Here is a 26,652-nt window from a genome sequence, read left to right on the forward strand (position 1 = left end):
AGCAATGACTGGCACCAGTATGGGCATTAATTGTGTCACTGATGGGCACTGATTGGTGGCAATCATGGGCACTGATGGAGCTTTACTGTAATGAATCAGTGTCCTGATTACCTACCCTGTTCTACCCTGCGAGGAGATACCGCGGATTGGTTCTCCCCACCACACACTGTCACTGTGAGGTGATGAGAGCCGATTACGGGCACTTCTGCATTTATATGTAACTGGCTGTGATTAAACACAGCCAATCACATGGTTAAAGAGCCATGAGTTGGGGTCACGTTGTGTCTTTTTTTGTTTATAGCGTGTTATTGTTTATAGCACAAAAAATAAAAAGCACAGAGCAGATAAAATACCACCAAAAGTAAGCTCTGTTTTTGTGGGAAAAAATTAAAATTTTGTTTGGGTACAACGTCGCACGATCACGCAATTGTCAGTTAAAGCGACGCAGTGCCGTATCACAAAAAATGACCTGGGGAAAATCTTCCGGTCTGTAAGTGGTTAAATAAAGCAGAAACCAACTATACATTTTTTCCAGCATAGTTCCCAATTGTGCAGAGTGGTGTACATCTCTGATCCAACATAAGGATATTTTTTGTCAACTTCCAATAAAAGTACAAGTGGGACATCTGCTGGTGAGATCTTTGCAGCATGCTGAAAAGTACAATTTGGATTTTGTCAACATACATATCCATTAATACGCTGTAAGTTTCAGCATGTCAACCTGGCAAAGGAAAAAAAAAATGGAATGTTTTCAAGCCATGAAAATTAAAAGCATTTAAACCATCCAATACTTAGGCCCCTTAATGTCATCCTAATATCTTTTACAGGCATTTTAGATGGCAGACCTTTATTACTCTCAGGCTTCATTTACACCGGCACAGTCAAACCCGTGTTTCTATGCATTTAGAGGACATTTGTAAACATATACATATGATCATTTTTCATTGTGCGTTTACCTGCATTTAGGAGCAGTAAGTTCAGAAAAAATAGAATTGCGTGTGTCCAAGGCCTGATTAGACACTGGGGTGGATTCAGGTACGACTTGCGCCCTCTTACGGAGGCGCAGCGTACCGTTTTAACGCTGCGCCTCCGTAAATTACCTGCGCTATGCTTCATTCATGAAGCAGTAGCTACGTAATTTGCGCGGGCGCTCCTTAAAAATGGCCCGGCATAAGCGCGCGTAATTTAAATGATCCCGTAGGGGGTGTGGATCATTTAAATTAGGCGCGTTCCCGCGCCGAATGTAGTGCTCATGCTCCGTCGGGAAACTTTCCCGACGTGCATTGCGGCAAATGACGTCGCAAGGACGTCATTTGCTTTAACGTGAACGTAAATGGCGTCCAGCGCCATTCACGATTCACTTACGCAAACAACGTAATTTTCAAACATCGCGACGCGGGAACGACGGGTATATTTAGCATTGGCTGCCCCTGCTTATAGCAGGAGCAGCCTTACGCGGACCCCGACGAACGCAAACGACGTAAAATGCGCACGTAGGGCGCGCGTACGGTTGTGAATCGGCGTTGGTATGCAATTTGCATACTCTACGCTGACCACTACGGGAACGCCACCTAGCGGCCATCGTAAGAATGCAGCCTACTTATGCCAGTCATATCTTAGGCTGCAGTCGGCGTAACAAGCTTTCTGAATACAGAAAAGTCGTTACGCCGGCGCAACTAAGCAATTGCGCTGCGTAACTATGGTTACGCAGACGCAATTGCTTACTGAATCCACCCCTCTAATTACATGCAAACTAAACACTGAACATGTAAGCACACTAGACATGTAAACTTGCCCATAAACAGATGTAAATGATGTATGCACAACTAAATACGTCTGTATGTGCATGAATGCGGCTGAACCTGTTTTAAAGCAGGAGTATCTAAACATAGGAAAAAATTATCTGGGAGAAAATAAGGCTTCATGTACATGGGTGTACTTTTTGGTATACCTGTGTAAAGGTCATTGCCCGCACGGGGTGCACAGGTTTTCTGTGCACCCATATGTGGGCGTTCCCTATTCAGATCTACTATGATGCAGCAGCTGCATGGATGGGGGAAGTCCTCTTTCCTTGTGAGCAAACCAGCAGTGGTAAAATGTGTCAAGGAAGGTCCGTTTCGGGTGTAAACATCAATGTATGCAGTTTTTTTTTCTGACACATTAAACACAGAAAGAAGAGCTAAATTCTGGAGTTTTATTGCTTGTTCATCACTAGGTGATCAGTAATTTTCCACATCCTGTCATAGGGTAGCAATACTGTGCATTCTGCAATGAAATTGTACAGCAGTGCAATCTTGGACAGGCATATTGTTTTATTTGGACACAAAAAACACCCACACATACTCATCTATATGGCTGCAGCATCGTTGCGATGCTACAGCTGTCCCCCGCTGGCTCAAGGCCTGAGAACTGAGACATCTTGTGACACTGATCGCTAAGTTCTTGGGTCCGCTCCTAGCACTGAGTGTCAGTCACCACTTTCTACTCTGCCCCTCCAGCGCTCAGTGTACCGAAGGGGCAGGAGCAGCTAGGTCAGGCTCTTAGCAGGGGATCCCAACATTATTGTCAGGATACAACCAGGAACTGGGGCTGCTCAGTAACAGAGCGGACAGCAGGCTTTAGCCCACTGTAAGCTGATTCTGGGTAACAGGAGTGCACTTATTTGTGCTTTGGCCATACATGTCTTTAAGGCTGCTTTCACACTGAGGCGGTAGGGGCAGCTAGCGTCCGAAAAAGGGTATAAACAGCTGGCAAAACGCCGCTGCAGTGGCGCTCTGCCCTTTGATTTCAATGGGCAGGGGCATTTTAGGAGCGGTGCACACACCTCTCCTACATCGCCTCAAAGATGCGGCTAGCAGAACTTTTTTTTACCGTCCTGCCAGCGCATTGCTCCAGTGTGAAAGCCCTCGGCTTTCACATTGGAGTGAAAGAAGAGGCTCTTTCAAGGCCCTTGCAGGTGCTATTTTTAGCGCTTTGGCACCTGCAAAGTGCCGCAGTGTGAAAGCAGCCTTAAAGTGGATGAAAAACCCTTGAATATACCCAGTGAAGTGACTGACTTCAGGTGATACATGGAGATGAAACAAATCCTCCTACACAAGTTGTTCCTGTTTATCTGCAGACTTCACTGCAAAAGTTGAGAATTGATAAAGCTTGTCTAAGCCATCAGAAAAAAAAGGGGGCAGAGCTGAAATTACACACAGTAGAGCTCAGTGAGGAGAGCTCTGAGAGCTGATTGGAGGGAAAGGATACCCCCTTCACACAGGAACAGTGCTGAGGTCTTCAATCAGCTGGAGCTCCCTCCCCTGTCACCTTTTTTCTCTTGGTGTCAGAAAACTTGTCAGAAGTGATTCATGCTGATAGCAGAGGAACAAAGCAGCAGACAGAAATTACACTTAGTGGTCTTACTTGAGACAAATACACACTATAGAGGGAAATTCTTTGTTTATATTTCATATCTGAGGTTTACAACCACTTTAAGTAATGACAAAGAAATAAAAAAACTAAATTCTGGTACACATGGAAAGTTTTTTTAAAATTCAACACAGCGGGCCAAAAAAAATGTTTTTTAAATGACAGCTCTGCACTAGCACAAGCAATGTAAGTGCAGGGATATCTCCCTCTGTGCCTATGTATACTCCCCGCCAGAACACACTGATCAGATGTGGCTTTCCAGCATGTCCCTTTGACAAAGGCTGGAATCACACCTATGCATTTTTAGTGCTTTTTGCACTACAGTCCATTTAACATGGTTTCCTATGGAACACGTTCTGTAGTGCAAATCTGCAAAATGCAAAAAGCACTAAAAATGCATAGGTGTGAACCCAGCCTTATGCCACGTACACACGATCGGATTTTCTGTCGGAAAAATCTTGGATGGTTTTACCGACGGAATTCCGCTCAAGCTTGGCTTGCATACACACGATCACACAAAAGTTCTCTGAACTTCCGACCATCAAGAACGTGGTGACATACAACACTACGACGAGTCAAGAAAATGAAGTTCAATCCTTCCGAGCATGTGTCGAATTGTTTCCGATCACTTAATATCACTTTAACTACTTCCCACCCGGCCACTGTATATACACGGCCGGGTGGGCGCTCTCTCCTCCTGCGAAGGAGGGGATCGCGCCTGTACAGTGGCGCGATCCCAATGCGCATGTGTCACCCAGACACGGCGCATCTCTGATCGGCAGCAGGGCTCTGTGATTGGCCCTCCTGATCACATGACGGCCATGTCCAATCACAGCCATCATGTGATGTAAATACAGAGCCAGTTGCTAGATGATCGGCTCTCCTCTCCTCACACAGAAGTTGTCGGTGAGGAGAGCGGATCGCTGCAGCCGGCTGGTGATTTTTATAGCTTTTTACACACTGATCACCAGCCTAGTGTCCCCACACATGTAAACACACATCCCCACATAGTAAAAACACCTGTCCCCCACATATGTCCCAGTAAAATCATACGTCCCAATAATTATCTGCACACATATGTTCGTGATCACCTGCGCACATCTGTACATGATCATTTGCGTACATATGTCTGTGATCACACAAACCAATTATTATACACTTAATGGGATTTTTGTTTTTACCAAAGACATGTAGCAGAATACATTTTGGCTTAAATTTATGACAAATTTGATTTTATTGGATTTCTTTAAAATAGAAAAAAGAAAATATATATTTTTCCAAATTTCCGCTCTTTTTTCACTTATATCGCAAAAAAAAACAAAAAAAAACGAAGTCGTGAATAAATACCACCAAAAGAAAGCTCTATTTGTGCGAACAAAATGATAAAAACGTCATTTGAGTACAGTGTTGCATGACCACGCAATTGTCATTGATAGTGCGAGAGCGCTGAAAGCTAAAAATTGGTCTGGGAAGGAAGGTAGCGAAAGTGCTCGGTATTGATGTGGTTAAACTTCACATATTAAATTACAACATACACCACACTTTAAGGTTTTTATCCGACTAAAGCGGAGGTCCTGCGGATAAAAAATAAATAAAATACTGCTGACTTTTATTAAATGGACACCTACCTGTCCAGCACGCCCGCGATATCGGCAGCAGAATTCGAGCAATCACTCGTCTCTCTGCTGCCCCCACCGCCATCCTCGGTGAGGGAATCAGGAAGTGAAGCCTTGCGGTTTCACTGCCCCGTTCCCTACTTCACATGCGCGAGTAGTGCGGCTCGTTCCCAGTGGTCCCCGCTGTCTCCTGGGACCAGTGTGTTTCCCAGAAGGCAGCGGGGGGGACAGGAAGTGGAGTGACTCCCGTGGGAGTCTCTCCCAAAAGTGGGTGCAAATACCTGTATTATACAGGTATCTGCACCCCCCTCCCCCTAAAAGGTGCCAAATGTGACACCGGAGGAGGGAGGGTTGCGAAAAGAGCAAGTTCCATTTTTGGGTGGAACTCCGCTTTAATCAAAACAATCGGCCTACTAATCAATTATGAAAATAACTATTAGTTGCAGCCCTAGAATAAAACAATACCCCATCTTTGGTGTCAGTGGGAGGAATTGGGCCCCATTATTGGTTTCATTGGGAAAAATTCTGCCCCTTCATTGGTGTCAGCGAGTAGAATTCTGTCCCATTGTTGGTATCAGTGGATGAAAATAGCGCCCCAAAAACCAGACAAAAGCAAGCAAAAAGCTGCATCTGGGCACAGTTTGGAGACCAATGATACAGAGGTTGCTAGGGGTTCTCAGATAAGTTCCCACTGACACCATTAATATTTTTAGCTATCTGTAAGGGGGTAATTCTTCTCAATAACCACAAGTGTAAGGAGCATTCTTCTCACGGACGATCACACTAATAGCCCTTTTTAGAAGGGGTTCCTGGAGATTGGAACATTATTTCAAGGGTTCCTCTGTGTTGAAAAGGTAGAGAAAGGCTGGCATAGACTAAATTCTTGGGTTGAATTGTGTTTACTGAGCACCAGCTGTGTGTGCCTTGACCTATTTATGGCTTAAAATCATATCAATATAATGTAATCGGAGACTCTCCTTATTTTAGACACAGATATATGGCAACCCTACAGAGCAATGTACCGTTTTTAAACTTGCAGCTAAAAATGATTATAATATTGAATATACAGCAACAAAAATGCAACATGGCATGTAAGATTCCATTAGAGATTTAATTTACAACACAAATACTGCTTTTTATATAGATACAATATAATACAGCTGTTCAGTAACTGCTGGTGTTTATTCTGGCTTGTAAACTGAATGGCATGCTCTTTCATTTTTTTTTTTTTTTCTTAGAATTTGTTTTAATAAAATGGCCTCTATTGAAACGACTCCAATGTATAAAATCATGCAATCTCTACATCCTATAGGATACAACCAATATAAGATATGAAGCCAGCATCCTACAAACAGCCCGTACTCCCACTGTGGGATCTTCTCATCTTGCCAAAAGCCGTCCACCATAAAATGTTCTAAGGCAGAAATCAGACAGTGGCATTTTCCATGTCCTTGTGTCCAGGTGACTGCTGCACGCACACTCTCAGTTGTTGGCGAAAAACAGTCTTCATTATCTAAATGAAATGGCAAAAGCTTCACTAGTCCTTTGCAAAAGTTCATAGTTAAAGAGCTTTGCGTTTTTCGCTCGTCACTAATGGTCTTGCATACTCCACGAAATCATCTATAAGAACAGGCCATGCCCCTAGAAGACAAAATAACACAACTAAATTATTCACAGCACAAAATACTGCTGCATATTCTAACAAAGACATGCTTTTAAATGTGAAGGCTCCAGGGTTGTCAATCTTAACCCTGGTTACAGAATTTAGGGAGTCATTAAACCATAGGTGCTCAACCTGTGGCTCTCCAGCTGTTGCGAAACTACAAGTCCCATCATGCCTTTGGGAGTCATGATTGTAACTGTCAGTGGCTTGCAATGCCTCATGGGACTTGTAGTTCTGCATCAGCTAGTGCTGCGTGCTTGTTTTAGGTCAGTGGCACAATAAGTAGTGAACCCAGGTTAGGATAATGGTCCTGGAACCATTTCAATGCAAATACTTTTCAAAGACCATTCAGCAATGGAAGCCCACATATCTACAACCTCACAGTTGGACTTTAAGGGCCCATTCACGCGATCGGAAATTCCGACAAGAAAACCGTGGATATTTTTCAGACAGAATTTTTTGCTCAAACTTGTGTTGCATACACACGGTCACACAAATGTATGACATTCCGACCGTCAAGAACGCGGTGACGTACAACACTACAACGAGCCGAGAAAAATGAAGTTCAATGATTCCGAACATGTGTCGAATTGATTCAGCGCATGGAAGTGTTTTTGTGCGTCGGAATTGCATACAGACAATCGGAATTTCCGACAAGAACTTTTCCCGTCGGAAAATGCGAGAACCAGCTCTCACATTTTTGCAGTCGGAAATTGCGACAGAAAAAGTCCAGTGGGGCCTACACATGGTCCGAATAACTTTTCTTGTCGGAAATTCCGATAAAGTGTACGTGGCATAAGAACTGCATATGAATTACACAGGTTTGCGCTGCATTTTCCTGTGCGATTCACATGCAGTTCTGTACAATGCGGTTTCAGCCTATACATTTTGAATGGGCTGAATTCGCACTGCATCACACCAAAAGTAGTGTATGCACTACTTTTGGAAACACACTGCAGCTGGATCACATGGTACATTTGTACCGTGTGATCTGATGCAAGCAAACGCACTGTGTTTGGGGTGTTGTTAACTTTGCACTGACACCCGCTGCAGATGACTAGAAATGAGCGGGCAGGGAGACATATTCCCGATGCTCGGCTGCAGAGATCGGGAAATGTCTCACTGCCTGTGATTAGCGCAGTGCCGTGCCGACTTCCTGGCGGGCTCTGCACATGGACTGTGCGAACATGTGGGTCGGGTGCCCTGCCCATCCTGAAGAGTTTCACCGGGTAAAATGTACTCTCAGTAAAATAAACAATTGAGAGACTTTTTGTGACACATTAAGCGAACATAGATTAACTGCCTGTAGCGCCTCCTCCCAGAGTTCCCCTGCAATGGGTCCTACATCTGCCTCCCACTGATCCACCACCCTCACAGGGTGCCCCTCCAGAAATGACGCCAACAGCATGTTATAGCAATGGGAGATGACCACCCTTAGTGTCGGATGTTCCCTGTAGTATACGGAAAACCGGGGTGGGGGACTGAACCCACTCCGTCCCATCTCCCTGGGCCCTGACAGCGAGAGCGCATATCTAGATTGAAGCGCACTAAATGAGAGCAGAGCCCCGCCATGGAAAACATGTTTCAGGTGTTTTATCCCCATGGGGCGCCATTTGAGTCCCCAGTATATTATTAGAGAGTCAGAAGTATGCAGTGAGTGAATTCAGAACTCTTGAACTGCATAGTTGTACCGGGCTAGTAAAAAAATTAAAGCCACAGGATCAGAATTATAGGAACCATTTTAGAAGCATCCATAAAAAACAATCTAACTAGATGGGAATGAATGTCATTACAACAGTTACAAAGGCTATACCTTCTTCATCATAGTTGGACATGTCATCTGCGATCATATTTCCAAAATCCAACAGGAGGTTCCAGGTATCCTTTGGGATTGATCTTTTATGATGTTCCTGAACCAAATAAATACAAGTAAATGTTCACTCTACCATATATTTCATAGAAGCCAACCAGCTGGAAATTCATTCAGTAATGCTATAAACAGGAAACCTTATCGCAACTATTCACAGGGCAGAAAACCAAAAACTGAACCAAAATTATATTTCTTCCAATTGTCCAGAAGCAAAAGCAACTGAAAGATATACTTAGTATGACAAATATACACCATAAATATGCAGGTATGGGAATTCTACATTTATTGTCAGTAAATGCACAATATAAATGAGTGCCATGTAAAATGATTCTTGTGACAGCTAAGCCAACAATAGTTCCTGCTGTATGACACTAAACATGGCATAATGTAGATAGAGTACCTAACGTTAAACATCAAATTCCTTGATGGCGGGGCAAAAAAGAAGAGAGTTTTACAGGGAGTCAGAGAGTCCAATAGGGATTAACCACGTTTTCTTTGTCCAAGCCTCTTTTCCGCTTATTCTTGTTGGTGTGCTGATCTCCCGATAGGCTATCTCAGTGATCAAGAAAGAAGGTATCGCCGCGATGTCGGGTATCATACTACTCGGCGTAACATTATCTTTCACAATATAAAAAAATTGGGCTAACTTTAATTTAAAAACTGTGCTTGTAAGACCGCTGTGCAAATACAGTGTGACAAAGTATTGCAACAACCACCATTTTATTCTCTAGGGTGGCTGAAAAAAATATATAATGTTTGGGGGTTCTAGGTAATTTTCAAGCAAAAAGAAAATGATTTTAACTTGTAAACACCAAGTCTGAAAAATAGGCCCAGTCCTTAAAAAGGTTGTAAACCCTCATGTTTTTTTCACCTAATGCATTAAGGTGAAAAAAATTCTGACACTGACCAGCCCCCCAGGCCCCCCGTTTTACTCACCTGAGCCCTTTGTTCCCTTGGCGGAGACGCGCTCTTCCTCTCTGCCCAGGGTTCTTGGCTCTTGATTGGCCATTGGCTCCCGCTGCTCTCAATCAAATATAATGACACGAGTGCCGGGCCGAGTCCGGCATTCTGTGTCTATGGACGCAAATGCGCGCCCACAAGGTAACCCCCCCGGGAGAGTGCTTCTCCCAGGGGGTTTACCGATGTGAGGAGGAGCCGCGAGCGCCGCCTAGGGACCCCAGAAGACAATGATCGGGCCACACTGTGCAAAACTAACTGCACAGTGGAGGCAAGTATGATATGTTTGTTATTTAAAAAAATAAAATAAATTAAGGTTTAGAATCACTTTATGTGGTTAAAAGACATATCACACATTTGGCAAACTCACAGCCTGCAATGTCCCTCTCCTTTCTCCCTGTAAGTTTATGGTTACGAAAAGCTCCTTCCATTAAAAAAAAATTCATCTGTTTGTTGGAACTAACATAAAGAGGCATTTGTTAATGCTGTACTAATGAATACAGTATGTGTCATCAACAACAAAGTAGTGGCATTTTTTTCTCCCCAGATCATTATCTTAACTATTTTCCTCCGGCCCACAGTACTTTTACTGCAAGCGGGCAGCAGCTACAGGCGCAGCGTAGTACTGGCACGATCCCATGGCCGCTGTGTCCGGTGTACCGGTGGATCACGTTGGATGGTGCTTGGTAGGATTGGTCACAGCGATCACATGATAAGCAAAACAGTCATGAATTGCCTACTATTGTAATGCTGCAATTGGCCCACAGCTATCACATGGTACCTGGGCCAAGCACAGCACCCAGAACCATGTAATTAGCTGTAGCCAATCACAGATCACAATGGTAAGCAAGCTGTCACGAATGAAAGCCATGCATGACAGCGAAAACGATTGCTTATAACAGTGATTATAAAAAAAATAAAACTTAACTATTTTTACCAAAGAAATGTAGCAGGCTACAGTTTGGCCTAAATTGTTGAAGAACGACTATTTATTTGCAAAATTTGATAACAGAAACTAGGAAAAACCTTTATTTTTCTTCTTAAAATTTTGGGTCTTTTTTCATTTTAATAGCAAAAAAATAAAAACGCCAGTGGTGATCATCACCAAAAGAAACGTATTTGTGTGAAAAAAAATGATAAAAATGTAATTTGTGTACAGTGTACCATGCCAGCTAAAGTAGCTCAGTGCTAAATAGCAAAAAATGCCCTGGTCATGAAGGGGGTAAAACATTCCGGAGGTGTGGTTAAGAGGTTAAAAGAAGACAAGGATGAAGACTGTCTTGGTTCTGATGTTTCATAATGTTGTGTCAGATACCAGCCTGCAAGCAGATTTCATCTCATTTGATTAACAAATATTAGGCAGCAGCTGAAACCACAAAGCAAAATAATTCACATGAATGTACACTATACTGTATATAGCAGTGTTTTTGTAAAATAAATAAAAAACATAAAAGATATATATATATATTCTGAGGTTTGCACCTGCTACGCAGATAAAACACTTACCACCAAAAACGTATTCCACAGATCTAAAAATTTGAATTTTCCAGACAATACTAAATTCCAGTATGCAATTGCCATATCCAAATCTAAAAAGTAACAAATAAAATAATATATATTAAAATATAATATTAATATACCAGGCGGGCATCTATCTTATATCGCCATTTATTGTTCGCTATTCTCTCTAGTGTCCTGGTCCATCGGAATATAGAAATACAAAGCTCATGTTATAAAACCAGAGGCTGCTGTTACCTGCTGTGTGTCAGACATCACTTTATTCATCAAGTAGGAACTATGGGCCAGATTCTGGTAGATCTTTGCGGTGGCGTAACGTATCTCATTTATGTTACGCTGCCGCAAGTTTTACGGGCAAGTGCTTGATTCACAAAGCACTTGCCTGTAAAGTTGAGGCGGCGTAACGTAAATCCTCCGGCGCAAGCCCGCCTAATTCAAATGATCCGGGTAGGGGGCGTGGATCATTTAAATTAGGTGCGTTCCCGCGCCGAACGTACTGCGCATGCACCGTCCCTAAAAATTTTCAACGTGCATTGCGCTAAATGACGTCGCAAGGACATCATTGGTTTCGACGTGAACGTAAATGGCGTCCAGCCCCATTCACGGACGACTTACGCAAACGACGTAAAATTTTCAAATTTCTACGCGGGAACGACGGTCATACTTAACATTGGATACGCCACCTAGGGGGCATGTTTATCTTTACGCCGCGTATATCTTACGGAAACGGCGTAAATTTACTGCGACGGGCAAGCGTACGTTCGTGAATCGGCGTAACGACTCATTTGCATATTCTACGCCGACCGCAATGGAAGCGCCACCTAGCGGCCAGCGTAAATATTGCACCCTAAGATACGACGGCGCAGGCCGTCGTATCTTAGGCATGTTTAAGTGTATCTCAGTTTGAGAATACACTTAAACATACGACGGGCTTAGATTCGGAGTTACGCCGGCGTATCTGCTGATACGCCGGCGTAACTCTTTGGGAATCTGGCCCTATGTCAGGAATCATTTAGTTATACATTTGCATTGGGGCTATTAAAGTGAATGGGGCTATTAAAGTGAATGGGGTTTTGGATAGAGTGGGAAATGGTTAAGCCCCCTTTCCTGCAATGCAGATCCCAGCATCTGCCAGGTGTTTCTAGGGCCCCCATATAACAGCATGACCCTCACAACTCACATGGGGAAGGGAGTAATTTGCCTTTGAGGCATAGATAAGTGCTAACCCGAGGGTAATAAATAAACCCATACCTACCTAACCCCTTTTGTCCAGGATTTTTTGCAAAATTAAATGTAAACTGATAAAAGTCTTTAAATTTAAGTGCATCTTTCAGCTCTTGTTCAAGTCGGGGTAACTGAGCCCTCAGTTTTTCTGTGCTGTCACACCTGGAAATATAAATGTAAAAATAAATATTTGATATAAAAAGAAATATGCACTAGATTAAATAACAGTATACATGCCACTAATGAAATGCAAAGTCAATAAGTGTATTCCAGCATTTCTATAGCTATGCAAGCTGCCTGATCATTCATGCAATCCAACTGTAAGCTGACCTTAGAGCATGCACTTCTAAAATAGCCGGAGTAGGACTCCGCGATTCACGGCGCCTGCGCACAGACTAGGAGCTGACAGCACAGGCGCCGTGAAGAGCCAAGTCCTATTTTGGCTATTTTCGGGAAGCGTGACGCGCCATAGCCGGCCGTCAATCATGTTCCCCTCTGCATAGGAACGCCTACTCCCGCGGGGAGTCGGAAACTTAACTAAGGGATTAAACTGTGAGTACGGCGCAAAAAAATAAAATAAAGGCATACTGTAGCTCGTGTTAGTATGCTGGATGGCATGGTAGAACATTTTTTTTTTTTTAGGGTGAACCCCCGCTTTAAATTGCTCAACTGCTGTTTATTCATCTACAGATCAAAGTGATAAACTATTAAATGTTTCCCTGATTAACCCTTAATTTCTCTAATCAGCTCCTTATCCTCCTCCTGCATTTATTTCTGCTTTTCCTGCGGATTTATTTTCTGTTCACTGCCGACCGCCGCACAAACTTTGATGTCGGCAGAATGGCACAGCTGCGCAAAAGTGACGTACCTGTATGTGCAGGAGCGCCTCTGCCGCAAGCTCCGTGACCGCGGGACCCACGGACTTGATGTCTGTTGGTGTCCCGGAGCAGCAGAACAGGGGGATGCCTGTGTAAACAAGGCATTTCCCTGTTCTGCCGTGTGACAGGACACTGATCTACTGCTCCTTGTCATCGGGAGCAGTGATCAATGTCGTGTCACTAGTAGCCCAGCCCCCACACAGTTCGAATCACTCCCTAGGACACATTTAACCCCTTCCTTGCCCCCTAGTGGTTAACCCATTTTCTGACAGTGTCATTTACACAGTAATCAGCGCATTTTTATAGCACTGATCGCTGTATAAATGACAATGTCCCAAAATAATGTCAAAAGTGAACGATGTGTCCGCCATAATGTCGCAGTCATGATAAAAATCGCAGATCGCCGCCATTACTAGTAAAAAAAAAATATTAATAAAAATGCCATAAAACTATCCCCTATTTTATAGACGCTATAACTTTTGCGCAATCAATAAACGCTTATTACATTGTTTCTTACCAAAAATATGTAGAAGAATATATATTGGCCTAAACTGAAAAAAAAATTGCTTTTTTTTATATATTTTTGGGGGATATTTATTATAACAAAAAGTAAAAAATATTGCATTTTTTTTTTAATTATCGCTCTTTTTTTGCAAAAAAAAAAAAAAAAATCTCAGAGGTGATCAAATACCACCAAAAGAAAGCTCCATTTGTGGGAAAAAAAGGACGTCAATGTTGTTTGGGAGCCACGTCACACGACCGCGCGATTCTCAGTTTAAGCGACTCAGTGCCGAACTGCAAAAAGTGGCCCCGTCATTGGGCAGCCAAATCCTCCGGGGGGGGGGGGAGTGGTTAACAAATATTTACACACTTTACATTGAAAAAAAGTGCAAAATTAAAAAATAAAATAACAATTATTTGTAAATAACTTTTTAATGCTTTGTACCACTGCTAACAGCTAAAATGTAACAACAAAACAGTTGCGGTAGGTATCGGTGAGTAGCAAAAATAAGTATCGGTACTTTAGTGCACCCCAGATGCAAAAAATTCTCTATTTGGATGAGGTGGAGAGTGTGATGTCACCGCCCTGCCTGCCCACCTTGCCCGATTAGAAAAAATGCAAAGCCTTCTCTGAATGGCACCTGTGTTGAGTGGCGACCTCCTGTGTTCACAATGTAGCAGGGCAGCCACTCAGCACAGAACCCGAAATTAAGTGGCGATCACTGGAGTGGTGGTGTCTACTATAATGATTTCCATCTTTTAGGGATCGCACAGGTATGGTATATTCATAGTTACATTGGTTCAACTATTCAAATAATAATACCTGGTATTATTCTTTAAGTTAAATATATAAATCTTCAAAAGGTGTTAAAATAATTTTTCAGTTCAGGAATATAATTATCTGAAAACTGCTAGGTGAAAGTTAAAGCTGAACTCCAAGCATACATAAACAGCATTTAATGCTGTTGTGTGATATTCAAAAAGAAATGTATTTTTCCATACCACTAGCTACGCATCGGTCACCCCTTCCACAACTGTCTGGAAGAGGGAGGGGAATTACAGCAGCTAACCAGGCTCTGCTGCGTGCACATGTGCTCAAAGATAACACAAGGCTACGAGGAAAGAACAGTTTTCAAAGCACCTTCACTATCCAATCAGCAGGCTGTGAGCAGAGAGGTGACATGACTGAATTCTATAAAGCCTAATGCCGCATACACACCATCACTTTATGTGATGAAAAAAAACGACATTTTCTGTGAAGTAAAAAACTACGTTTTTGAAACTTCAATTTTCAAAGACGAAGTTGCCTACACACCATCGTTTTTCTCACAATGTTCTAGCAAAGCGAGGTTATGTTCACCACGTTTTTCCATTGAAGCTCGCTTCATAAGTAGCTTCTGGGCATGCGCGGATGAAAAAACGTTGTTTTAAACGACGTTTTTGCTACACACGGTCAATTTCTGTGAAGTAAAAGTTGACGTTTTGAAAAACGACACATAAAATTGAAGCATGCTTCAATTTTTTTTGGTCGTTTTTTAGAAGACATAAAACGACGTTTTCCCCCACACACAGTCAATTAAAGTGACGTTTTTAAAAACGTCATTTTTTTTCATCACATAAAACGACCGTGTGTACGCGGCATTAGGCTGGCCATACACTGTGAAAATGGTTGCAGGAATGAAATTGGCAGGATTCCCCTATCAACACAGACAGTGCTGACAGGGGAAGCCGCAATTGTCTTCTCTTGGCGGACAGGACAGTGATTATCGCTAGCAGCTACCGATAATCGCTAGTGAATCCTGCTGAACCGGCCGAGGTTCGAACCGTGTATGGCCAGCCTAAATTTAGCAAAAATAAACAAACAGAAAATTCAGCACAAGGGATTTAACGTACAGTTACTACGATATGTCCCATTTGCTGATTATTCTTCTTTTAGAAGAAATCTTGCTTCGTCCTACCCTAACAAATTATGTGTCATTCATAGGAGCTGAATGGCGGATCTGGCAGGAGAGGGCAGACATAGGCTCTTGATGAGAACTCCTGACAGCCCTTTACCTGTATTAACCCCCACCGCACTGGAAGGTTACAACGGCGAGGGTAGGGGTAGGATGGAAGAAGATTTCTCATAAGAGAAGAATCAGCACAATGGACACATCATGCCAAGTGTGTTATGTCCCTTGTGTTGATTTTTATGTTTTTAATCCAATCTAAACTTAGGTCCTAACAAAGAATGTGGTGTCTCTCTTGGCTGAGAGGTCTGGCAAAAGTGTATTAACTACACACACTACTGGACAGAATTACATGTGTATGTAGTCTATGTATTTCGCTGTGTTGTCAACTGTTTTAGTCTGTTAAAAATACCATTGAAAGTGTTTTCCTATATACGTTTTATAAGTGCAAGAAAATTATTTTGATCTTGGCAGAAATCATGTGAACTGATAACTTCCCGTCATCTTTGCCTCTTCTGACTGTGTTAGCAGTGTTCCAAGCTAACTCAACTTGGATACAACCAGGCCTGTCAAATTGTAAATGCGATTATCGCTAGCTGCTGTCATAGCCACTAGCAAAAATCACGGTTTCCCCCCCGCCGGGAGAACACAATAGTTTGGCAGGAGGGATTTCCCTGCAACCCATGGTTGTAGGAGAACACCTGCTCATTGGCTACAATGGGAGGCAGTCTGTAGTCCTGTTCTAGGGTGACAACAGCGCTTCATAAATACAGAACCGTAAGTGAGCATTTGTTACTCTAGTTTGTTAATGGAAGTAGCCAGGTTCAAAATAATGGAAAAGGGCTTTGCAATTTGTAAAACTTAAAAAAAAAAAGCTAACTACAGCCAACACATCTAGGGACTGGTAAACTGTTCTATATAAAAGGTTTCTTCTTGGGTTTAGATATTTATTAAAGCGGAGGTCCGCCCACCAATGCAAAAATGAAAAGCAAGCAGCTACAAATACTTATAATTATTAAGCTGCTGGCTTTTAATAATAGGACACTTACCTGTCCTGGAGTCCAGCGATGTCGACACCGCAGCTGATGTTTCCATCAGCTGTCAGGTGCATGCCGCCGCCATTGTGGGTAAGGGAACCCAGCAGTGTAGCCTTACGGCTTCACGCTGGGAACCCCACTGCTCATGCACTTGGCTCGGCTCCTCTCTCCTACTGGCCCAGTGACAGGGGGAAGAGGAGGGAGCCGAGCGGTCACATCAATATCTATGGCTGTGGCTCCCAGAAGTGGGAACAGGACACCCATCAAAGATCCTCCTTTTCTCAGGTACCCCGTCGGTACTCCTGTTCCCACAGCAAGCAGCTTGCAATGGTGGCGTCCAAGCAGGCTTGGTTCCAGGCTGCTGCACTGCGTGTCCATTCACACAGAGCCATGGCTCGGCCCCGCTCCCTCTCTCCCCTCATTGGCTCACTGGCTGTGATTGACAGCAGTGGGAGCCAAAGACCCCCACTGCCGTCTCAGCCATTGAGGAGGGAGAGTCCCCGAAGAGCCGAGGCTCTCGTGCACATCGATAGATCGCAACGAAAACGTTTTTTACCTTCATACATAGAATACATGAATGTAAAAAACCTTGAGCCTTTACAACCTCTTTAACCATTTCTGAAATTATATATAGTGAATATTTCCCTACAGTATTCTTAACTATTATAATGACAAGTAATACAATATGCTTATTTGTGCCGACACTTTAAATGCTGCAATACAAGGCAATCTCAAAACTATGGTTGTTGTTGGGTGGACTATGGGCATACATACCCAAGCTCTGTCATGCCATCAATAAACTCCTTTTTACTAAATTCACATTGTGTAGCTGCTCGGAACTTCCATGCAATGACTAATACACTGGTACTGGCTGGATCCAAATGTAAATCATCGCAGAATAACTGGATTCCATCAATTCCTATTTTATTTTCATCTTGTGGATCTGCAATTTTTTAAAGACAAAAAAAGAAAGCATATTATTTTACAGAGCACATTGTATTTTCTGACAACCAACACAGCCAATTCCCAGATTATATAATACTTGGGTTATGTAAACCTGCGTAACCCTTTCCTAACCAATGGTTATCCTGGGATTTCCTTTTGTAATATGCACAAACAGTAAGAAAATGTTGGACATCTAACTAGCGCCTAATCTATATTGCTACCACATCACGCTAAGATTTTGCGCCACTAAATGCATGTATTTTTATGGTTATTTCAGGCGCATTCGTCATGCAGTATTGTGTTTGTTTTCAAGGGGAAAGAGATCACCTCCTGCAATAAAATGCATTTAAACACACACATGTATTTTGTATTCATGCCCGTTATGTGCAATGTTGAATTTGATTAATTGCACCAAAAATAAAAAAATTTGAATGGGGGGCCTAAAGCGGAGAACACTATTAAAATACTGTGTAATCCACGGTAACAGGAAACTAAAACTTGCTGGGTATGCAAAGTGTAAATCATAAGATTATCTGAACAGAATTACAAACAGGTAAACCTGTACATTTTACGTTTTTTTTTAAGTGGAACACCAGAATATCTTATAAAGGCATTTTAGACTCTTCAACCTCCACTAATATGCACTTGTCCGATACTGAGTTTAGGTAATCCAACCCACTAGTTTCCATCCAACACTGAAATTTCAGCAATAGGATAGATTTCACAATAGATTTTATTGATCTATTTTACAGATCTAATGACCAGTGATCACAGGTACAAAACAGCTTCAGGAAGTCAGGGACGTAACTTCACATATCTTTCTTAATGTACAAGTAAAACATGCACATTTGATTTGGTAACAAGCAAACATACTTACCGTATTTATCGGCGTATAACACGCACCCTAACTTTAAGAGGGAAGTTTCAGGGAAAAAAACTTTCCATAGCCCCCTGCGTATAACACGCAGGCACAGTTTACCCTCTATTTTCAGGGTAAAAAAGTGAGTGTTATACGCCAATAAATACAGTACTTTAATAACAACATGCAAAGAGAAAATGTGGTCAGTGACACATGGCAAATACATAGAGGCAGTGAAATGTCAAGGTAACTAAAAAACGATTCTCGGTAAAGCTACATTTAGGCCTAGTACACACGAGAGGATTTATCCGCGGATACGGTCCAGCGGACCGTTTCCGCGGATAAATCCTCTCGAGGATTTCAGCGGATTTGGATCCGATGGAGTGTACTCACCATAGGATCGAAATCCGCGCCGAAATCCCCTCGCGATGACGTGTCGCGCCGTCGCCACGATGATGACGCGGCGACGAGCGCGACGCTGTCATATAAGGAATTCCACGCATGCGTCGAATCATTACGACGCATGCGGGGGATCCCTTCGGACGGATTGATCCGGTGAGTCTGTACAGACCAGCGGATCAATCCGTTGGGATCGATTCAAGCGGATAGATTTGTAGACATGTCTACAAATTTTTATCTGCTGGAATCGGGAAATTTCCGCGGATAAATATCCGCAGGAATGTACACACCATAGAATCTATCCGCTGAAACCGATCCGCTGAGATTTTTCAGCGGATGGATTCTATCGCTTTAGGTCCGTGCCCTGTTAAAAAAATAAAAAAGAAGCAGCTTTCTGCGTGTTTGGAGAAGTTTGCAGCTAGTACATCTTTCATGGGGTTGAATAGTGGCACATGTACAATATTGTAGCTGCTGACTTTTAAAAAACAGACACTCACCTGTGCCAGGATCCAACAATGTACTTACCCGAGCCGCCCCTTCTCTCCATCTTCTGTCCAAAGCGACGGCATCCTAACTGTGGGCACTCGGCTGTGACAGCTTGCAGCTTCACAACCGGGTGCCTGCCTCGCTGCGCATTGTGAATGGTCCCGCAGTCTTCTGGGACCTGCGACATGTCAGATGACTGCAGGGAGGGATGGGAAGAGGAGAACTTATAGTCACTCCAAGTGGAAATGGTAGCTGGTATCTGTCAAAATCAGGTACCCGCTCTGCCCCAGAAAAAAAAAATGCCATTTAGGGAAGAGGGGGGGTTGGGGAGAAGGCCTTGAAGTGTAACTTTCCCTTTTGGGTGGAGCTCCACTTTAAAGATGTCCATGTTTTATGGACAATCAACATCTACACATTCCATGGTGGTTGGATTTAAGCAGCCCAAAAATTATGCGATTTCAAAAATCACTTGATTCCCCCACCAACAGTCAGTGCTGATGAAGAAATTACTTCCACAGTGCTACTGCGTTCTGTCAACGGGGAGCATAAGGAGCCTTCCTGGCCGGCAGAACACAGTGATTACTAGCAGAAATCGCATGTAAATAATCCAACAGGCTGTATATATCCAAGCTGATCGATTGATAAACGTGGGTACAACCAGCCTGCCCATAGATGGATCGAATCTTAGCTGGAATGGCCAAGATTTGATCCGTCTATGGCTGGCTTAAAGGAGTTGTAATGCATTTTTAATGCATTCTATGCGAATAAAGAGGAAGTAAACCCCGATGGGTTTTAGTTCCTCTTTGTTCCCCTGCAAACCCTGAAAAGTAATCACATACTAGCCCATTATGTGCCACTTACCTGCTCTCTTCCTTCCAGGGCCGCGGACTCCGGCTCTGTGACTGGCCGTCACTCCCGCACATGTACGTGGGAGCCATCAGTTACGGCACATATGAGTGAAGAAACGGCATGGAGATCCGTTTCTTCACAGCGCATGTGCCGATGACATCATCTGCGCAGTGTACAGGAAATATCTCCTATTGCGCACGTTTAGGAGATATTTCCATTACCTATAGACTACCTAGTTTTTAATAGACTTATTAAAACTTACAAATGTGGGTTTACAACCACATTAAGATAACAAAAAAACTTCTGTTTGCAGCAGCAGCAGCCGCCCCGGCACCCCCTAATACTTACCTGAGCCCCATCTCTGTCTAGCGATGTTCACAAGTGACTCGGCCATCTGGGAATTTCCCTCCTGATTACCTGACACACAGCAGTGGTGCCATCGGCTCCCGCTGCTGCCAACCAAAGTCAGTTAGCCAATCAGAAGAAAGAGGGGGCGGGGCCGAACCATGTCTCCATGTTTAAATGAACACAGGGAGCTGTGACTCAACTCAAGTGCCCCCATAGCAAACTGCTTGCTGTGGGGGCACTCGACAGGAGGGAGGTGCCAGGAGAGCCAAAGAGGGACCAGAGAAAAGGAGGATCCGGGCTGCAGATTTGGATTTGCTCTGTGCAAATCGACTGCACAGAGCAGGTAAGTATAACATGTTTGTTATTTACAATCACTTTAAGGTTTTCTGTAGTGAATAAAAATGCTGGGGTATCTTCTTGACACTCATTGGAACTGAAGAAGTGGCTTGGATATGCTACAAAATATCTTTAACGTTACGGTTAATTTTAAGTCCAGTTGAATGTGACAGACTTCTACCAGGTATCCCAAGACCTGGATAAATAAGAACCCTCAAAGACAGGGTTACAAAAACAGGGTTGTAAATAAAAAAATAATAAAAAAGTGAAACTGCATGTACATGCATGGATGGATGGCAAATTTCTCTCCGGGTTAGATGTTCTTTGTTCATAGGAATAGCGTGAATCAGAAAAATATTGACATTATGGCCACTAGATGGAACAAGAGACCATAGTAAATAAGTATTTATTTCCTATGATCATCAGCTCCATCTAATGGCCATAATGCAGTATTTTCCTGAGTGAAGAACATCTAGCTTAAAAAATAACCTAAAAATTGACTTTTCTGACATTTATATAGAACAAATGCATGCAAGTTTTGCAGGATTAATATTTCCTGTGGATTTTTTTTTTTTAATCAGTACACCCCATAGTGTAAATATAGATATTTGCTTTGTCATTTATTGCTATAATAGGCAAACATACAGACCTGCACAATCCTTAAACATACACCTACAATAAAGACATTTGAAGAATCAGATGATGAATATAAATGAGGCCTTTCTATCTTACATCCAATGCAGGCACATGAATAGGAGCCCTGAGTGCAGCTGATACAGTTCAATGGAATTCCTTACCTTTGTATCGGTTATACAATTGTTCTAGTTTCTTTTTGTCTACTGTACTTTTCATTGACTCTTTGCAGTACAAGGATGTGTTCTGGAAGTAGTTGTCTGTTGCCAGTTCTAGTTTCCAGTCATTCTGTGTTAAACAGTATATTGCAGTCCTTTCCCCAGCTTGGGTAAATGCCATAAACTGGCGCACCTTGTCCTTCTGAGACGATTTAAGTTTATGCTTTGGGATGCAAAAGAAGTTGTTTGAGTATCTCGTACTTAGATTTCATTTATTCATTACAAAGATTTAGTTCTCTTGTTGTGAACATGCTTCATTTCAGTATTATGTGTCATATCAGCATAAAAGTGACAAAGCTTTGTTCTTCTGAGCTTAAAAATGCCTTATCTGCAAACTCAAAATGACAGCATCTATATACGTCTATCAAAACCAGTAAAGCATTATAGTACATGGAAAGGCATCGTTACACAGCAAAGCACAACACTCACTGCCACTATTCAACAAATGATGTTTCAAGTAACCTCACGCTATTGTTGGGGGCATTAGGCCTTGTGCACATGAGCATATTAAAAAAAAAACTCCCATCTATGCCGAATGTTTCTGGCAGAAAAAGCAAGCGTAAAAAAAAAAGGGCATGCAATTATGGGCAATTGTAGGTATTTAGAAGCGTATCAGTGTAAACACATTCTACTGACCAGAATATTCATTTATGCAAGCCACTAGAATAATTTTACATGCATAATCACGTGTAAATGTTATGTTTCAAGCTGCTCTCCCATAGGTAGCTTTGTGACATTTTTTTATTTTTATGCCTCCAATTGTTGCTCTTGACATATGTATCTAAACTCCCAGGAGCAGATCCACAAAAGAATTACGCTGGCGTAATTTTAAATTTCCCGCGTTGTATCTTTGTTTTGTATCTTCAAAACAAGATACAACGGCATCTCGGGTCGGTCAGACAGGCGTACATCTTAGTACGCTGTCGGATCTAAGATGCAATTTTTCGGCGGCCGCTAGGTGGCGTTTCCGTCGAATTCCGCGTCGAGTATGCAAATTAGCTAGCTACGGCTATCCACGAACGTACGTCCGTCGCATTTTTTTACGTCGTTTTTTCGTTCGGCTTTTTCCGGCGTATAGTTAAAGCTACTGTTATGAGGCGTACTCAATGTTAAGTATGGCCGTCGTTCCCGCGTAGAAATTTGTACGTCGTTTGCGCAATTCGTTTGCGAATAGGGATTTGCGTAGAATGACGTCACCGTCGTGAGCTTTGGCTTGTTCCGGGTTAATTTCGAGCATGCGCACTGGGATACCCCCACAGACGGCGCATGTGCAGTTAAAAAAAAACGCTGTTTACGTCGGGTCACGACGTATTTACATAAAACACGCCCCATCACAGGGATTTGAATGCCGCACCAATACGCTGCCAAAGATACACTACGCAATAATGCGCCGCTGTATGTGGATCTACCCCCTAATGTGCACAGGCACATAGGCTAACAATGAACTGAGTTTAGAGGAGAAGAGAATATAATGTAAAGCGCTGCGCAAACTGTTGGCGCTATATAAATCCTGTATACTAATAATATACAGTATATACTCGAGTAAAAGCCGACCCGAGTATAAGCCGAGGCAACTAATTTTACCACAAAAAAATGGGAAAACGTATTGACTCGAGTACAAGCCTAGGGTAAGAATGCAGCAGCTACTGTAAGCGGAAAAGAGGGTCAACAATGCCCATTTGCACGCCTCACTGTGCCCATTGCAACCTCACTGTGCCCACTGCAACCTCACTGTGCCCATTGCAACCTCACTGTGCCCATTGCAACCTCATTGTGCCCATTGCAGCCTCCCTGTGCCCGAGTCAGTGTACCTGAAATCGACAGGCTGCGGGCGTCCATTCATTGTTTAAAAATCGCGGTCTCCTCCTGGTCACTTGCGTGATAGACGTTTCTCAGCAGACACAGTTCCGCCTATCACAGACGTTCTCTCATCCTCGGACTCAGTTTCCCAGCAGACACTGTGTTCAGTGTTCTGCCAATCACGGACGTCCTCTTGTCTGAGGATAAAAAAGACTGCACACAGTGTCTGCTGGGAAACTGAGTCCGAGGATGAGAGAACGTTCGTGATAGGAGGAACTGTGTCTGCTGAGAAACGCCTATCATGGAAGGGACCGCGACTTTTAAACGGATGCCCGCAGCCTGTCAATAATTTCACATACACACACAGTTGTGCTCAAAAGTTTGCATACCCTGGCAGAAATCTTAAAATGTTGCCACTGATAGTGAAAATATCCCGATCATGCTAAAAAAAAAAAAAAATATTTAAAGGACAGTGATCATACGAAGCCACTTAAAGCGGGGGTTCACCCTATCGACGGGGAAAAAAATTTTTTTTTTTTCTTTTACCTTTAAATCAGGCATTGTAGCGCGAGCTACAGTATGCCTGTCCCGAATTTTTTCCCCCCCATACTCACCTTGTAGTCGTCCATCGAAGATACCGGGGAATGGGCGTGCCTCTGGAGACGGAGGATGATTGACGGCCGGCTCTGGCGCGTCACGCTTCTCCGGAAATAGCCGAAATAGGCTTGGTCTTCACGACGCGTGCGCATAGCCTGTGCGCACGCGCCGTGAAGAGCCGAGACCTACTCCGGCTGTCTTCGGGGAGAGTGACGTGCCAGGGCCGGCCGTCAATCATCCTCCCTCTCCATAGGCACGCCCATTCCCCGCGGGAGCCGAAATCTACGATGGACGACTACGAGGTGAGTACGGGGTTAAAAAAATCGGGACAGGCATACTGTAGCTCGCGCTACAATGCCTGTCTCGATGGTAACATCAAGTACGAGAGGGTGAACTACCGCTTTAATAACAAAAATCACTCAAATGGCCCTGATCAAAAGTTTTCATATCCTGGAATGTTTGGCCTTGGCATAAAGGGGATACACGCAGGTTAATTTCCCACAATTAGTGTCTGTGTATAAAGAGTCAATGAGTTTGTTAATTCTCACACGGATGCACTGAGTAGGCTAGATACCGAGTCATGGGAAGAAGAAAATACAACTGTCAAAAGACCTGCATAACAAGGTAATGGAACTTTATAAAGATGGAAACAGATATAAAAAGATATCCAAAGCCTTGAAAATGAAAGCCGACGAAATGTGAACAAAAATGAGCTACATGGTCAGTTGCCAGAAAGATGCCTTTTACTGCGCCGATGTTACAAAAAAGTCCTGTGAGGCGTGTCGAAGTGTTGCTGGGCATAATGTAATCAGGCTTTTTTTGTGGCATTGGACGCAGTAAGGCCTTCTTTCTGGCAACCCGACCTTGTAGCTTATTTTTGTTCAAGTATTGTCATATTGTGCTCTGTAAAAACAACCACACTGTCTTTTAACAGAGCAGACTATATTTCTCCTGAGGGTTTTACTTTGTATCCTGAACAATTCTTCTGGCAGTTGTGGCTGCAAACTTTCTTGGTCTACCTTACCTTGGCTTGGTATCAAGAGATCCCAGAAGTTTCCATTTCTCAACAGTACTGCTTGGCATTTTCAAGGCTTTGGCTATATTTGCATATGCCTTTCCATCTTTATAAACTTCCATTGCCTTGTTATGCAGGTCTTTTGACAGTTTTTTTTTTCTGCTCCCCACAAACTCATCGACTATTTATACACAGACACTAATTGCAATTTAAAAAGCATCAGATGGTAAATTAACCTTTAATTGCAATTTTAACCTGTGTGTGTGTGTGTGTCTCCTGTACCAAGGCTAAACTTTCCAGGGTATGTACATTGGCTCTTTTTTAAATCATAATGATAATAGAAAACGGCTATGTGACAATAAATGGCTTCATGATCACCATCCTTAAATGAAAGACAGTTTTTTTGTCATGAACAGTCATATTTTCAATATCAATGCCAACATTTTAAGATTTCTGCCAGTGTATGCAAACTTTTGAGCACAATTTATATAGTTAACACACACACACATATACACATACATACACACACACACCTTTAAAACATTGTTTTTTATGCCCATGTGCATGAGGCCTTAAGCTCAGTTAGAAAAAGTACCTAAAAATTTGAAGCTTCCTCTAAAAAAAAAAAAAAAAAAAAAAGGCCCATTTCAGTATGCCCTCCCTGCTACAGACTGGAGTTTTGTTTTCAAAAGCAAAAGAGGGGCATACCAAGGTTCCTGCTGTATGAACTTACCATTTTCATTAGAATGATGCCCAACAAGAAATTACCAACTTATTGATTTTAAGCATGCTGAAAATAAGAGAACAGAAACAGCACAGAACTATTCCAGCAACATAAATCGCAACTAATGTCCCAGTGAAAAGAAATGAAACATATTTGTGGCTCATTCACATGGGCGCAGGGGCCTGTACAGCTTGCAGAAAAGTGGTGTTTATGCACCAGGGAGACATTGGTGTTTGCTACAACATTGGGCAGCAGCCTGTAAAAAATCAATGACAGGCTGACATGTGCAGCGCTGTACAGATCTTCCCAAACAGCCAATCATTTACATCTGTTCAGTGACAGATGCACAGCCCTTGATGCAGTCCGCTGTGTCTGTCAGCCTGTCACAGAATTTAACGGGCGGCTGTACCTTCATGCTGTACGAACCTCTGCGACTGGGTGAATGAGCCCTTCAGGTGCATTAAACCCATAAGTGGTTAAAGTCTTGGTGTTGGTTTACTTACTCATAATTTATACTATAGGCCCATTCACACTGGTCTTATTTGGTTCACAACATTTAATTTCATAAACCAAAACTATAAAAATCTGTGCTCCGGGAAAAAATAAAGAAAAAAAAATGTGTGCTCGTGGTCATCTTCTTTATTGATCTAGTGACTAGTCCATATTTGTTTGATCATTTTGACTAGGCAATAGGCATGTACCTGCGGGTTACCCTCACATGGGCTGGTAGGTTTTGACAGACCAAAGATCTCTCCCTTCAACCAACTTTGCATGTTATATTTACCCACTGGGGTAAGAATCTTTAATATGTAGGCTAAA

At 42.8% G+C, this 26,652-nt stretch overlaps 1 protein-coding gene across 2 annotated transcripts in view; it reads right to left on the bottom strand.

Annotated features, from left to right (window-relative positions):
• Positions 1–6,119: 6,119 nt before the first annotated feature.
• Positions 6,120–26,652, bottom strand: part of DCUN1D2 (defective in cullin neddylation 1 domain containing 2) — a 51,392-nt gene continuing 30,859 nt past the window's right edge. For both annotated transcript variants that reach the window (XM_040336260.1, XM_040336261.1), the window contains exons 2-7: positions 21,644–21,860; positions 17,399–17,567; positions 12,291–12,421; positions 11,024–11,106; positions 8,504–8,600; positions 6,120–6,668 (exon numbers count right to left, since the gene is read on the bottom strand). In XM_040336260.1, coding sequence (XP_040192194.1) covers positions 6,589–6,668; positions 8,504–8,600; positions 11,024–11,106; positions 12,291–12,421; positions 17,399–17,567; positions 21,644–21,860 — 777 coding nt within the window. In that variant the 3' untranslated portion in view covers positions 6,120–6,588. The remainder of the gene's footprint in view (positions 6,669–8,503; positions 8,601–11,023; positions 11,107–12,290; positions 12,422–17,398; positions 17,568–21,643; positions 21,861–26,652) is intronic.

The sequence above is a fragment of the Rana temporaria genome, chromosome 2 (assembly GCF_905171775.1).
Source record: "Rana temporaria chromosome 2, aRanTem1.1, whole genome shotgun sequence".
In the NCBI taxonomy this organism is placed as follows: Eukaryota; Metazoa; Chordata; class Amphibia; order Anura; family Ranidae; genus Rana; species Rana temporaria.